Source organism: Neovison vison, chromosome X (genome assembly GCF_020171115.1).
Source record: "Neovison vison isolate M4711 chromosome X, ASM_NN_V1, whole genome shotgun sequence".
Lineage (NCBI taxonomy): Eukaryota > Metazoa > Chordata > Mammalia > Carnivora > Mustelidae > Neogale > Neogale vison.
The window spans coordinates 20,282,197-20,296,750 of record NC_058105.1 but is presented as its reverse complement, the minus strand read 5'-3'; the positions used below and the strand labels follow the sequence as shown (position 1 = coordinate 20,296,750).

Below are 14,554 nucleotides of genomic sequence, written 5' to 3'. Positions count from 1 at the left end.
CACTAAATAGATGAGATTAGAAATCAATTTCAAAGGTACAGTTCAGGGACGCCTGGGTGGCTCAGTTGGTTAAGCCTCTGCCTTCGGCTCAGGTCATGAGCTCAGGGTCCTGGGATGGAGCCCAGAGTCAGGCTCTCTGCTCAGCAGGGAGCCTGCTTCCCTCCCCTCTCTCTGCCTGCCTCTCTGCCTACTTGTGATCTCTGTCTGTCAGATAAATAAATAAAATCTTAAAAAAAAAGGTACAGGGACATCTGGGTGGCTCAGTTCGTTAAGTGGCTGCCTTTGGCTCAGGTCGTAATCCCAGAGTCCTGGGATGGAGTCCCACATCTGGCTCCTGGCTCAGCGGGGAGCCTGCTTCTCCCTCTCACTCTACCTGCTGCTCTCCCTGCTTATACTCTCCCTCTCTGTTAAATGAATAAATAAAAACTTTTTAAAAAAAGGTACAATACACCTAATAAAAGCTCCAGAATAATAATAAAGAAAAAGGAAAGGGAATGTAATCAAAGGAAAAATACAAAAGAAATTTCTAGTTCTAAAGGACATAAATGTCCAGATTGAAAAGTTCTTCTAGGACCCAGCACAAAAATCAAGAAAAAATCTACAGTAGAGGAATATTTCATGAGACTTGAGAATGTTGGAGAGGAAAACTAACCTAAAATCAGCAAGAGAGACAGAGATAGATAGAGTCAGAATAATGCTTCAAAAGTATTAGTGAAAATAATTTTCATTTTAGAATTCTATACCCCCCAGCCAAGGTTTTTTCTTTCTTTTTTTTAAGAATTTATTTATTTATTTGACAGAGAGAGAGATCACAAGTAGGTGGAGAGGTAGGCAGAGAGAGAGAGGAGGAAGCAGGCTCCCTGCTAAGCAGAGAGCCCGATGCGGGGCTAGACTGCAGGACCCCGAGATCATGACCTGAGCCGTAGGCAGAGGCTTTAACCCACTGAGCCACCCTGATGCCCCCAGCCAAGGTTTTCATCAAGCATGAAGTACATATTCTTTCATCAAAAATAAAGATCACCAACATCATGCAAAATTTATCCCATTCACTCTTTCATTCTTAGGAAGAATCCACCAAAATATGGGACTTAAGAAGGAGGAAGATACAGAATGCAGAAAACATGACATTCAATACAATAAAAAGACCAAGGAAGGTCCCAGGATAATAGCTGTTCAATAGGTCTAGATAACCAGCCAGAGCAGAGCAAGAGAATATTACTCCCAGGAGAAATGTCTCCAGGAGATCACAGACAGACAGACACACACACACAGACACACACACATTCAAAAATTAAAATGTTAGATTATCTGACAAGTTTTACCATGTAGAAAAATTGAGTTAAGAGGCTACAGAAGGGTGTAAGAAGACTTGGCTATAGGCTTTAATAAAATTTAGCAAATTTAGTCAACATAAAATAAAATAAAATAAAATTTTTTAGTCAATAAAAAATAAAATAAAATTTAGCATATTAAAAAACATTAAAAGTCTAAATATCTGGGTATACACAAAAAAGAGAAAAAGGGAATGTATTCATATTAACAACACAGTACTATACTCATCAGTGAACAATATTTATTATGGTCATTATAATAAAAACACTCAATATGATTTAAAACTGAGAAATAAATGCAGCGGGAGATGCGTGGAGGGAGGCGTAAGCGTAAGAAAACTAAAATCATCATTTTCTGTTGATAGAAAAATTATTAGATAATGGCAAAAAAATGACGACTTACAGCAGTATGTGTATATGTTTTAAAAAAAGATATATGGAGGGGTACCTGGGTGGCTCAATTGGTTGAGCATCTGCCCCTGGCACAGGTTGTGATCCCAGGGTCCTGGGATTGAGCCCCACATCAGGCCTCCCTGTTCAGTGGGTAGTCTGCTTCTCCCTCTGCCTCTCCCCCTCTCCCCGCTTGTGCTCACTCTCTCAAATTCTTTTTTATAAATAAAATCTTTTTTATAAGATTTTATTTATTTATTTGACAGAGATCACAAGTAGGCAGAGAGGCAGGCAGAGACAGAGAGAGGGAAGCAGGCTCCCTGCCAAGCAGATAGCCTGACACAGGGCTTGATTCCAGGACCCCGAGAAGATGACCTGAGTCGAAGGCAGAGGCTCAACCCACTGAGCCACCCAGATGCCCCTCAAATAAATAAAATCTTAAAAATTTTTTTTAAATTTAGAAATATGAAAATAATTATTAGAAAAGAAAACTAAACTATCGAAAGTGAATTCCTTGCAAAAACAGGGAGTAACAGGCCCAGAACACATGCATACCACTCTTATCCTTCAAATAACTGTGGTTATGCAACTTTATAACTTTCTGATTATTTTTTTAAACTATGCATGTATTGTTCTGCTTTTAAAAAAGCATTGCGGGGGGGCTGGTGCCTGAGTGGCTCAGTTGGTTAGGCACCTGCCTTCAGCTCAGGTCATGATCCCAGGGTCCTGGGATTGAACCCGAGGTCAGGCTCCCTGCTCACTGGGGAGTCTGCTTCTCCCTCTCCCTCTGCTCTCTTCCCACTTGTGCTCACACATTCTCTCTCTCTCCAATAAATAGACTCTTAAAAAAATTATTAAGGTAGCCTCTAAATTAATATAGTAGCAATAGGAATGGATACAAGTGGTACTAGATACGTGGAGATGTGGATGGAGGAACAACTAAAACAAAACAAAATAATAATTCCAGGACTCTGGCTTAGACAATAATCATCTGGTTTTTTTTAGACAATAGCATCTTTATTTTTTAAATGCAATCATTTCTAAAGGTAATTTTACTAGATTAAATGTCATTTAACAATGATTTGGGGATGGCTTACAAAAGAAACACCATAACAAATAGGCAACTATTCTTTAAAATGACTTAAATTTAATTTTGTCTATATAGGGATGCCAAAATAATTTCTTGCCATAATGCTGTTTAGTGGTCTACTGATAAGCAGACATAAAACAAAACAAAACAAAAAACTTTTCACCCTTCCAAATGTAACCAGTTTATGAACTTTCTTTTCTAACTTTGCTTCAAAAACACATATACAGAATGGTCTAAGTCAAATAATTAAGAGAGTAACTCACAGTTTAACATTTGCATATTCTGAATATCTGAAGACACCATCCTCATTGTAACCCCTGGAGACCTTCTTTGTAGTGTTTATTCTATCTAAAATATTCTTCCCCCTTACCGTATACTGTCCACGTTATTCAAGTATGGTAGGAGCATGGACTTGGCATCAAATTGAATAGTTCAAATCTTTATTGCACCGTTTCTAATCATGTGACTCTAGAGAAATTACTTGGATCTTGTTTTCTCACCTCTAATCTAGGTACAATGTTTACCTAATAGAAGTGGCAACGTAGACTGAGAAAAATGTCATATAAGGTACCTAACCAAACCTCCAGCAAATACTCAACAAAATCTTAATTCCCAACTTGGTTCAGTTACAACTTCCTCAATAAACCAGTAGACCATATTTTTCTTCCACCTTTTACTACGTTGGTATTCTATGCAACTCAGTTCAAGATTTACTATATATGATTTCAAACTGCTCACTATTTCTTAATATGTATTTTTTTAAGTCAGCGCCACACCTAATGTGGAGTTTGAGCTCATGACCCTGAGACTGAGTCAGATGCTCTACCCACTGAGCTACCCAGGCACCCCTCTTAATGTTTATTTCTTTACTGTACATGTCTAACTCCAAAGTAAGATCCAAAGTCAGAGTGAAGAACTTATCTTCTTCTTCTTTTGTATCTCCTCTTATACGGAGTAGTCTACTGGATAAGCATCAGCACTTAACATGATAAACCGTGAATTAATAAACAAGGCAGTGAGGCAATGCCAAATTTTATTAAAAATGAGGGACACTTATGTATACAGATAATAAAAAAATAATTTGCATCCCTGTTGATACCATATCTGACCCATAGATCTTCCTCATTCTTTTTAACAAGGTACTATCATTGTCAATATATTCAAGTAAGATTGTTGAGTAAAAAAATTTTAAAGGCACATAATAGCATATATAGTATGGTCTTATTTAGAAATTTTTTGACTATGCATAGAAAAAGTTTGTTGGTGGGGGTATAGATAACTGGGTGATGGGCATTAAGAATCACATGATGTGATGAGCACTGGGTGTTACACTGAACCGATGAATCATTGAACACTGTGTCAAAAACCAATGATGTACTCTACCTTGACTAATTAAATTTAAATTTTAAAAAAAGAATAAAAAAAAATTTTGTGATTATATATACCAAACCAGTAGCAGTAGTTATCTCTGGAGATTAGGAAGAAACACTTCATTCTACATTACTGAGATTTTTATTGTATATTGTTCTTTTTTACTACAAGCAAGTATTACCTTAATTTAAGTGTTTTTTTTTAAATTAAGTGTTATTTTTAAATGTACATACTTCTGTTTCTTTTACCTTTTCTCATGAGGCAAGGTCATCCGTACAAAAGTCATGCATACTAGTACCATTTGCAGCAGCAGTACTTACTTTTTGATTGAAAAGGGCTGTCGTCATCCATCAAGTTGCAGAGTCACCTAGGCACTAACAAATGACATCAATCAATTTTATGAGTTACTTTAACACCAAATATTGAAATGTGAAACTTGGGATTCAGAAATCTCCAGGTTCTAATTTTGATCTCAGCAAACTCACCATATGACTCCAGAGAAGAGCAAATTAAGTCTTAATTTTCTGCCCTATAAAATAAAGATACTACTATTAGGGTGGATTTGTTAAAAGTATTCATATTTAATCATTTTCTCCTACAAAAAGCTTATCTTTTGAGTTTGATATGTTTGATACACATATGCTAATAACTTTACCTAATTGTAAATGAAAATGTAGTAAATAAAATGCTGAATGTATTAAGCATTTATTATTTGAAGAAATCTGATGGATTATTAAATTACAAATAAGTTTTGAAAAGCACCTCTGTGTAAATATGAGTAATCACCCTGTACTACATGTTTTAGTCAATCTCAATTTTGACATGCTAAATGACATTACTCTTTAACCATGACTTATTATCCATATTTCAGAAATAAATGTAATTATTACAAGAAAAACAATATAAAAGACTTCTGGTTTATGTATTTTTATTTCTTATTAACACTAACTGTAAGGAATAGAAAATTAATTGGATAAACGTCATCATAGATTAATTCATTAAAAAATAATTACTCATTGAAGTGATGTGCTCAGTTCTAGAAGGAAAAATTAGGATAAATAATTCACAGTCCTTGCCTTCAGATGGTTACAGTCTAATATATCTACAGTTCTTTGGGCTTTAAAAAAAAAAGCTGTTGTATTAAACATTATAAAAAATTGTTTTTTGAATTGCTTTCTTTAAAGCAGGAATTTGTGTTCTGAATTCTCATACGTGCATATTCTTTACATTCAAAATAAATGTGCTTTAAAAAATTATTTCAGTTATAAAACAAAAATAAAAAATTAGTCATCAGAAATCTAAAGTATTAGGTTGAACAGAGCTGAGTCTTCATATTTGTCTTTATTTTCAGACTGATAAAAGCAAGCTTTCTTGCTTTTTTCTATTCCAAATTATTTGGGCTGAATTAGACCAAAGGAAAAAACCTATTTTAACTCCAGAAGATGTTATTGGTATGAATGTTTGAATTACTATCATAAGGGTCTCAAGTGAATTCTGTACTTAAGTAAATTTCCCCAGTTCTGTCTGAGGTTTGACTATTCAAATCTCTTTTTACTCAATTATTTGAATAGAAATCTAAACCCAATTAAGGTAATGCATATGTCAAGTAGATAAATACATGTCAATTCCTGCTTAGCATTAAAGACCTACTGCTACCAGGAGCACAATTTTTTTTAAAGAGTCACAACTACATAACCTATGGAGACTCAGGTATAACACTTTTATTAAATGCTCATAAAAATATCTACTAGCACAAATAGTCTAAAATCATTATGAAACATAAAAGCAGTTTATATAAACAACTCATATTCACTGTCTATGACTGCAGAGATGGATTTTGAGGCCTGTAACAGCCACCAAGGAGCTGCAATTGGTACATTTACAAACACTCCAAAAAGTAAGAAATCCCCAGATGCCATTAGAACCATAACTTCATCTAAAGCCGCACTATCCAATAAAGTATTCAAGCCCTCCAAAACTATCACCACACACACAAAAAAATCTCTCAAGTCATAATTTCAGAGTTTTGGTGACAGTGCAAGGAATTATATGGGAGATTTAAGTCATCTCTCAAAGAAATGGAATACACAGCAAAAGGTGCAGTGAGGATCTTAGAGCTTCAGTAATATCAGCTCCAGAGGGTCTCTAGGTTCTGCAACTCAGAGCTGGCACCAAGATAGGCATATTTGCAAAATAGGCAAAGAACTCTCCACACTTCAGCTGTTGACTCAGGTAGGAATACTATGTCCATATTTAATACACTGTTCCTATGGGGGAAAAATGAATTCTAAGTAACTAACAAAAGACCTCTTGGAATACAATCCAGTTTTTGGAGACTGCCTGTATAAATGGTTATAATTACTATTTAGATATTTTTGGCTTCAGTTTCTATATACTTAAAATTCACCTACCTTTTAAGAGTTCAAATCTACAAAATTTTCAAAAAACGTTAATAAGATTAAAATAGTTAAGTGGTAAATTGTATGTTCTGTGCATTTCATGCCTACTAGGATGGCTGTAATCAAAAAGGCAGATAATAACAAGTGTTGGCAAGGATATGGAGAAATTGGAACCCTCAAACACTGCTGGTGGGAATATGAAATGGTGCAGACACTGTGGAAAATACTTTGGCAGTCAATCACAAAGTTAAACATAGTTACCATATGACACAGCAATTCCACTCCAAGTAAGAGAGAATTGAAAACATATGCCCATACAAAAACTTGTACACCGGAATGTGTGTAGCAGCATTATTTATAATAGCCAAAAAGTGGAAACAACCCACACACCCAACTGATGAATGGATAAACAAAATATGATATACTTATACAATGGAATAATAGTCATAAAAGGAATAAAATACTCATATATAGCATAGATGAACCTTGAAACATACTAAGTGAAAGAAGCCAGTCAAAAAGACCATATATTGCATGACTTCATTTACATGAAAAGTCCAGAAATGGCAAATTCATAAAGACAGAAAGTAAAGTAGTGGTTGCTTAGGGCTGGGACTGTTGGGGGGGAAGTGAGGAGTGAATCCTAGTGGATATGGGGTTTCTTTTGGGAATTGACCATGGTGATGGTTACATGCCACTGTGAATATACTAAAACCATTAAACTGTATACTTCATATGGCTGAATTAGAGGTTATGTGAATTTTTAAAGATTTATTTATTTATTTTAGAGAGGGAGTGTGGGAGCTGGGGGGAGAGGGGCAGAGAGAGAGGGAGAGTAAGATAATCTCAATCAGACTCCCCACTGAGCATGGAGCCCAATGCTGGGCTCGATCCCAGGACCCTGAGATCATAACCTGAGCTAAAATCAAGTCAGAAGTCTAACCAACTGAGCCACCCAGGGGCCCCTATTACGTGAATTTTATCTTAATAAAGTTAATAAACTTAATAAAGTTAAGAAAATAATATGCTGGTAGGATATAAGCCTGGCAGTGATGGAGTCATTATGTGGAGAAAGAAATGTCCAAGAGAGAAACCAACAAAGAAAATAGAAAAGCTGTAAGATTCTTGAGTAGAGAAAGAGAGGGCAAGGTAGGGAGATATTCAAATTCTTATAATACCATTTAAATACCTGAAGCTAGCCATTCTTGAAGTAAATTAACTATTAGACTTTTCAGTTAACAGAAGAAATAATTGGGCACCTGGGTGGCTCAGTTGGTTAAGTGTCTGCTTTTGGCTCAGGTCATGATCCCAGGGTCCTGGGATGGAGCCCCACATTGGGCTCCCTGGTCAGCAGGAAGCCTGCTTCTCCCTCTCCCACTCCCCCTGCTTGTGTTCCTTTTCTCTGTGTCTCTCTCTGTCAAATGAATAAATAAAATCTTTAAAAAAATTTTTAAAAAGAGAAGGAATAATTGTTCATTTTTTGTTTTATCTACCTTGAGTGAGGTTTCTAGTACTTGCATTCGAGAGTAATAACACACTTACCAGTGGCTTATTACCCCCATATTTTTAAAACTAATAGACCTCTGGGGAAAAGATACACTGTAGATGGTGCAAGAGAGCTCTATCTAAAGCAATATATTGTTTTGCTATCTAAAAACTTCCAAATACACAATACAATCTTATTAACTGTAATCACCATGATATACATTACATCTCCAAGGCTTATATTGCTGGAAGTTTGTAACTTTTGGCCATCTTCACCAAATACGCCCATCCCTAATCCCCAGCTCTGGCAACCACCAATGTGTTCTCTGTATCTATAAGTTCCTTTTTTTATTTTTTCTTAAAGATTCCACATATGAGATCCTACAGTATTTGTCTTTGTATGATTTATTTCACATAGCATAAAGCCCTCAAGGTCCATGTATGTCATGAATGGCAGGATTTCCTTCCTCTTTATGGCTGAATAAGAGTCCCTTTTATATTTATACACCAAATTTTCTTTATCATTCATCCAGTGATGAACACTTTGATTGTTTCCATGTCTTGGCTATTGTAAAAAAAATGCTGCAATGAACATGAGGATGCAAACATAATTTTGAGTTAGTGTTTTCATTTCCTTCAGATAAAAAGGCAGAAAAGGAAACTGTTGGATCACATCAGTACTGCTGTTTTTGTCTGTCTTTACTACTGCATTTTCATCAAGTACTATCACTTTTACTGCTGCTGGTTAATAACAAACTAAAGAACATAGGAAGACAATATCTAAACGATGCATCTTCACTAAATTGACAAATGATAGTATGGCTAGCTATAAAAATGATGGTATTTAAAAGATTCAAATAGAAAAATCTTGCCATTGTTTAGATAGGTATGAAAATGCAATAAAAGTAGGCAGTGATTTTGTTTCATCAAAAGGTATTATTCACTCAATATATTAGAAAGTTGATTCAAATAGCATCGATTTGATTATATTTTTATGATTGTGTAAGAGCTCTAGAAATACTTTAAACATTTTAAGTAGGAAGATGTTTATGAAAATGTTTTCTTATAACAGAAATTAATTGCTACAGTACTCAAATGCAAGACACTGCATTACACCTTGAATCCTTAGACAATTACATTGACATCTAAATAATTCAAACTCTCAAAACAGGTTTTGGGAACAAATCACATATAATTTAGAAGGAAAACCTAGGCTCACCATTTTGTTTCTTTGTTTATGAACTTCTTATATTGTGGGAATTACTTTTTTGAAAGTCTGAACACATGAAATCCTGGCATATTTTGAGAAGGTATTTCTTTAATAACTCTATTTTCCCCTTATTTTATTTAGGTTTTCAATTTTTTTCTCTGTCGACGTGCAGATTTCATCTATTTGTGGAAAGTAGCTAGTTGGCACTATGACTAAAGTTCATTAGAATAATACTTTGCAAAGATTGCTTATATTTTAAAACATTTTCTTTTATGTTAGTTTTTTGGGTGGGGTGCTGTAAAATTTACTTTCTGCAAAATAATTTTTATAGCATAGTCAAGGTAAAGAATTTACCTACAAAAATATGTTTTTATTGCACATCATATATAAAAGGCATAATCTGCAGAAAAGACAAATTGGCTTTTCAAAGCCAAATTAATTATAAATATTTTATATAAGTTTCATAAGATACTCATAAACACTAATAACTAAAGTAACCTCAGGAAGTATTATTAATTACTTCACATTTTATAGGAATAAAACTTATCCAATACGGAAAATGTCAAGTAAGAGTAGAGTACAATGATGAAAACACATGACATAGCGGCTGAACAACTGGGCATTTTGAATCTACCATTTTCTGATTGCCAAACCTATAGGATGTTTAATCAACCTTTCTGAGCTTAGTTTTACTACCTATAAAGTAAAAACAGCAGTATCTTCCTTGCAGCACTATTAGGAATATTAAATAAAGCACAAGAAAAATTATTTACATTATTTTATTCAACTTTTCCTTCTTTACTGGAACTCATATTACAAGTTGATGAATATAAACATTAAAAGAAAACGAAATTCTAGTTCATATAAAGAACTGTTAAAGGGTCCCTGGTGGCTCAGTTGATTGAGCGACTGCTTTCAGCTCAGATCATGATCCCTGAGTCCTGGGATCAAGTCCCATATCAGGCTTCTAGCTCCTCTGGAAGTCTTCTTCTCCCTTAGACCTCCCCTCTCATGCGCTCCCACTCTGTCTCTCTCTCTCAAATAAATAAATAAAATCTTTAAAAAAAAAAACCCAACGAACTGTTAAGATACTGTCACAATAACGTATACTAGATCAGTAGTTCTCATGTTTTTTGGTCTCAGGATGTGTCAGGACCTCTTTGCATTCTTAAAACTTGAAGACACCCCCCCCAAAAAAACCCAACCAACCAACCAAACAAAAAAAAACCTTGAAGACTCAAATGAGCTTGCTTATATAGATTATATCTATTGATACTTACCATATTAGAAATTGAAAATGAGAAAAAATTAAATATGTATTAATTTATCTAAAGTAATAATAAGCCCATTACATGTTCATATAAATATTTTTAATGAAAATAACTATTCTAAAATGAAAAATTTAATGAAAAAAGTGGCACTGATATACATTTTGTAAATGTCTTTAATATCTGTTTAATAAAAGATAGCTGAATTCTTTTATCAGCTTCTGAAATGTATCTTTTCCAAATATACACAAAGACGTACACCATGTTTCAATCCTTGTTAAATTTTTAATAAAGTTGATTTCACTTTGTTTTTATGTAAATTATTTGTAAAAGGACTTAAAATATAAAAAATAAAATAAAAATGGTCCACTTTATCCAGATGATAGTGATCACTATTTTCCTTGACATATTGTGGGTTAATAAAACCACTCCTTAAAAGAAAACTGCTTTGCAGAGAATGAATCAAAAACACATTTTTGATACAAATTATGGAGTAAACCACGTCTTCCTGAGTCATTATTTAAAACCTTATGAAAACCAAACATTTTCAAGTCCCTTTCTGAAGCAGGAGGACAGAAAAAATATTCAGGGTAATATATTTAATTAGTGAATATATCATAAATATCTCTGTTCTTTGAAAAGTTACTTTTGAAATAACAAACTGTGTCTTCAATATGGTTTCTATATCCAGTCACTAAAACTATGGATTACTTTCTATTCACAAAACACACTTTTCATCTAAATATTTTTCCTCTGCAATCAGTATAACAACAGCAACAACAATTTTTTTTTGGTATGGTTCTAAATGTCCTCTTGAATAAAGAAAACAAAGAGAAGCAAGAATAATTATATACTCTTTCCACTTAACTTTTCTTTTTTACTAAGAAACCTGCTGCTGGGTAGTAAAACACGGGGCTGAAGAAATCAGACTGGTGTAGAAAATTTAAGTGAGGAAAATGGGTTAACAGGGAAGCTGAAATTTGGAGCCCTTCAACATCACAACTTTTTCTGATGGAAAACTGGGCTATTGGAAGAATGGGCTATTCTTCAACATTTCAACCTGGCTAGAAATAATAATGATATCATTGAAATACTAAAAAGTTGAAAAGATATGAAGATCTTAAAATGAAAATATAAAGTAAAGGGGAATTGAAAATATCTTTTTTTTTTAAAGTAAAGTGTCATTGCTTATTCTCTCTGACCACCTCATTCCCATGAGAATTGGGGCATGATACAGTGAACTGAGCATTGGAGAAGTCAGAAGACCTAGGTTCAAGAACTGGTTCTATCACTTCCTAACCAAGTGGCCTCAGGGAAAGTCTTCTCCTCGAGGCTGTCTTCTCACCTTCTAAACAGTTCTACCAACACTCCATAGCTCACCTCAAAAGGAACGATTATCAATGAATATACAAATGAAAAACGCAATTATAGTGGAATTTGTACCGATGTTAAAGCACCTCGGCACACAGCCCTAACTTAATTTTATATGCAAACCAGTTCCCTCCTAAGCCCAAGTGAAGTTTCTGCGTAAGTAGACAGCTTGAGTTTTTACAGTAACCCCCCAAACAGGACATCTCACAAATGCTAAGAGGAGACTTCTGTAGTTTGAAACTCTATTTCTTGGTTTCAATTTTATTTTTAATGGCACAAAACCACATTAAAATTCAGTCCACACTTGAAAACAATAAAGGCAAAATTTAAGTTCACAGATTAAAAAAAAAAAAACAACTAAAAAATCTTTGCAAACAAAGACAATCCTTTGGATGAAGATCTCCTGTGCTTGAAGAAGCTGCCTCACTTGACATTTTCTTCCATGATTTCTCCTTTAAAAAACACTTATACTGAGATAACAAGAGGAACTCCCTGTGTCTAGAAAAGGATAAAACCCCCCAATGAAATAATTTTTCCATCTCAGAAAAACGCGCAAAGCTCAGTTAAAAAATTGTGCATCTAACTCCATGTTTCTCCTTAGAGCTCTTCTCTCCTAGACAATAACTGAATGGAGCACGATTTCTACAACGAGCAGCACAGTCCCTTTGGCAAGAACAAGGGTATCAGCACTGAATGACCAGTAATCTGGATGGGGGAACCGGGACTGAAAGGAGGGGCCCAAGGGGCCCAGAAACCAGAAAGTTCGGAACCTTCTCTGGTCTCTTAAGACCGAAGAGACTTGAGGGTGGGCGGGTCTCTCCAAACATTGGTATCAAATATACAAAAGACCAAAGGGAGTTGCCTCCAGAAAGAAAAGCCAAAACCAGGCTAAGGACTGACAGACACACAGGCCCTGAGTGGTGAGGAGGCAGCGGCGGCGGCCCGCCCGGCCAACGGCCTGAGAGGGCCCCCAAATCCTGAGAGGGCCGCCAAACCCTGCCGCCGAGCAGCTACCTTCCGAGATTCTCCTCCCCCCCGCCCCCGCCCCGCCGGGGCTGGCTCAAGATGGTGGCCCACCCGCCACCTCGCCGCCAAGTTCGTCCCCTCCCCCGCTCCCTGGGCGATCCTAGCAACACACGCCGGCATCCGGACCCTCAACCTGCCCCCCTCAGAGCCAAGCCGGCGCCGCCACCCTCAGAGCTATGCCGCCACAGCCTTGTGGCAGAGCCGCTGCCGGCTCCAGCAAGAATCAGGCGGGGGCGGGGGGATCACTTACCGTGAGCAGAGCAGGTCGCCGTGACTGGGACTCGAAGGAGGAGGAGAAAGAGGAGGAGGAAAGGGAGGAGCGCGAAGACGCTAGGCGGCGGCCACAGAAATAGTGGCGGCTGCGGCGACTCCCAGCGCGGAATGAGCGCCTCAGACCAAGGCAAAAGTATATAACTACGCGCACTGCCTCATGGGTAGACGCCAACTCCTCCCCCGCCCCTGCACATCCGGGTTTCTTTTCTAACCGACGACGGAGGGCGGTGCGGCCATGTGCATGGTCTTACACTTTCTCGAAGGCAGAGGCACTCTGGCTGTGCGCTCTGGGCCACCGGCGGTAGGGGGAGGGCCAGGGTAAGGGTCTCACGCTGATGCGGATCTCCTTAGGGAATTCATTGTTCAACCTGAGTCGCAGTCTTGAAATTTGGCCTGCATACCATGAAAATGTGAATTCCAGGTCTTCCTTGTGTGTAGGAGATAGGAACACCAATAAAAAGAAGTACTGTACCTGAGAGGCAAAGACATAAACTTGATGAGTAAAAGGGAATAAAAGTCAGATTATTTAAATTATTGGTTAATTTCACCAAATTTGTTTTAAATAATATAGCTTCACATCTCTGTTTTCTTGTCATATAAAAGTCTAGAATAGTTATTAAAATGTTAAGAAAATATATATCTACAAGAAAAACATCCATCAAGATACCACTTGCACAAATATTTCTAAACATGTATATTCCGAAGAGTAAAAAAGTTTCTTCTCCCAATAGACCTTCAAAAGTTCTATGGCACCAGTGGTCCCGCTCTCAAGTTTCCCAGACTTCAAATCTTCCTTCAGTAGGTCCTTAACACACACATAAGTTCAGTCAGTCACTGAATCCTACCAATTCTTCTATTTGGGTTAGTTTCTTCTTCCTCATCTATACTGCCCTTTGCTACCGGTCCTGAAAATAATCTTTACAGGAAAAGACAGAATAATCAAAATAACAAGTATGGAAAGTTAAAAATTCTTGTCAAAAATCAGTTGACTGTAAATGCAAAGATTTATTTCTGGGATCCCAATTCTATTCCAATGACATTTATGTTTATCTTTATAACAGTACTGTACTGTCTTGATTACTGTAGCTATTTTTTAAAAAGATTTTATTTATTTATTTGACAGAGAGAGAGGGAGATCAGAAGTAGGCAGAGAGGCAGGCAGAGAGAGAGGGGGAAGCAGGCTCCCCACCGAGCAGAGAGCCTGAAGCGGGGCTCGATTCCAGGACCCTGGTATCATGACCTGAGCTGAAGGCAGAGGCTTAACCCACTGAGCCACCCAGGCATCCCGTTTACTGTAGCTTTTTAAAAATATATTTTATTTATTTATTTATTTATATTAG

At 36.4% G+C, this 14,554-nt stretch overlaps 1 protein-coding gene across 5 annotated transcripts in view; it reads right to left on the bottom strand.

Annotated features, from left to right (window-relative positions):
* The window catches only part of ZNF280C (zinc finger protein 280C), a 65,674-nt gene extending 52,351 nt beyond the window's left edge, over positions 1 to 13,323 (bottom strand). For 2 of the 5 annotated variants that reach the window (XM_044234345.1, XM_044234348.1), the window contains exons 1-3: positions 13,192 to 13,323; positions 4,668 to 4,711; positions 4,503 to 4,556 (exon numbers count right to left, since the gene is read on the bottom strand). In XM_044234345.1, coding sequence (XP_044090280.1) covers positions 4,503 to 4,533 — 31 coding nt within the window. In that variant the 5' untranslated portion in view covers positions 4,534 to 4,556; positions 4,668 to 4,711; positions 13,192 to 13,323. The remainder of the gene's footprint in view (positions 1 to 4,502; positions 4,557 to 4,667; positions 4,712 to 13,191) is intronic. The other 3 variants (XM_044234346.1, XM_044234347.1, XM_044234350.1) reach the window with 3 other exon arrangements.
* Between the last annotated feature and the right edge of the window lie 1,231 nt (positions 13,324 to 14,554).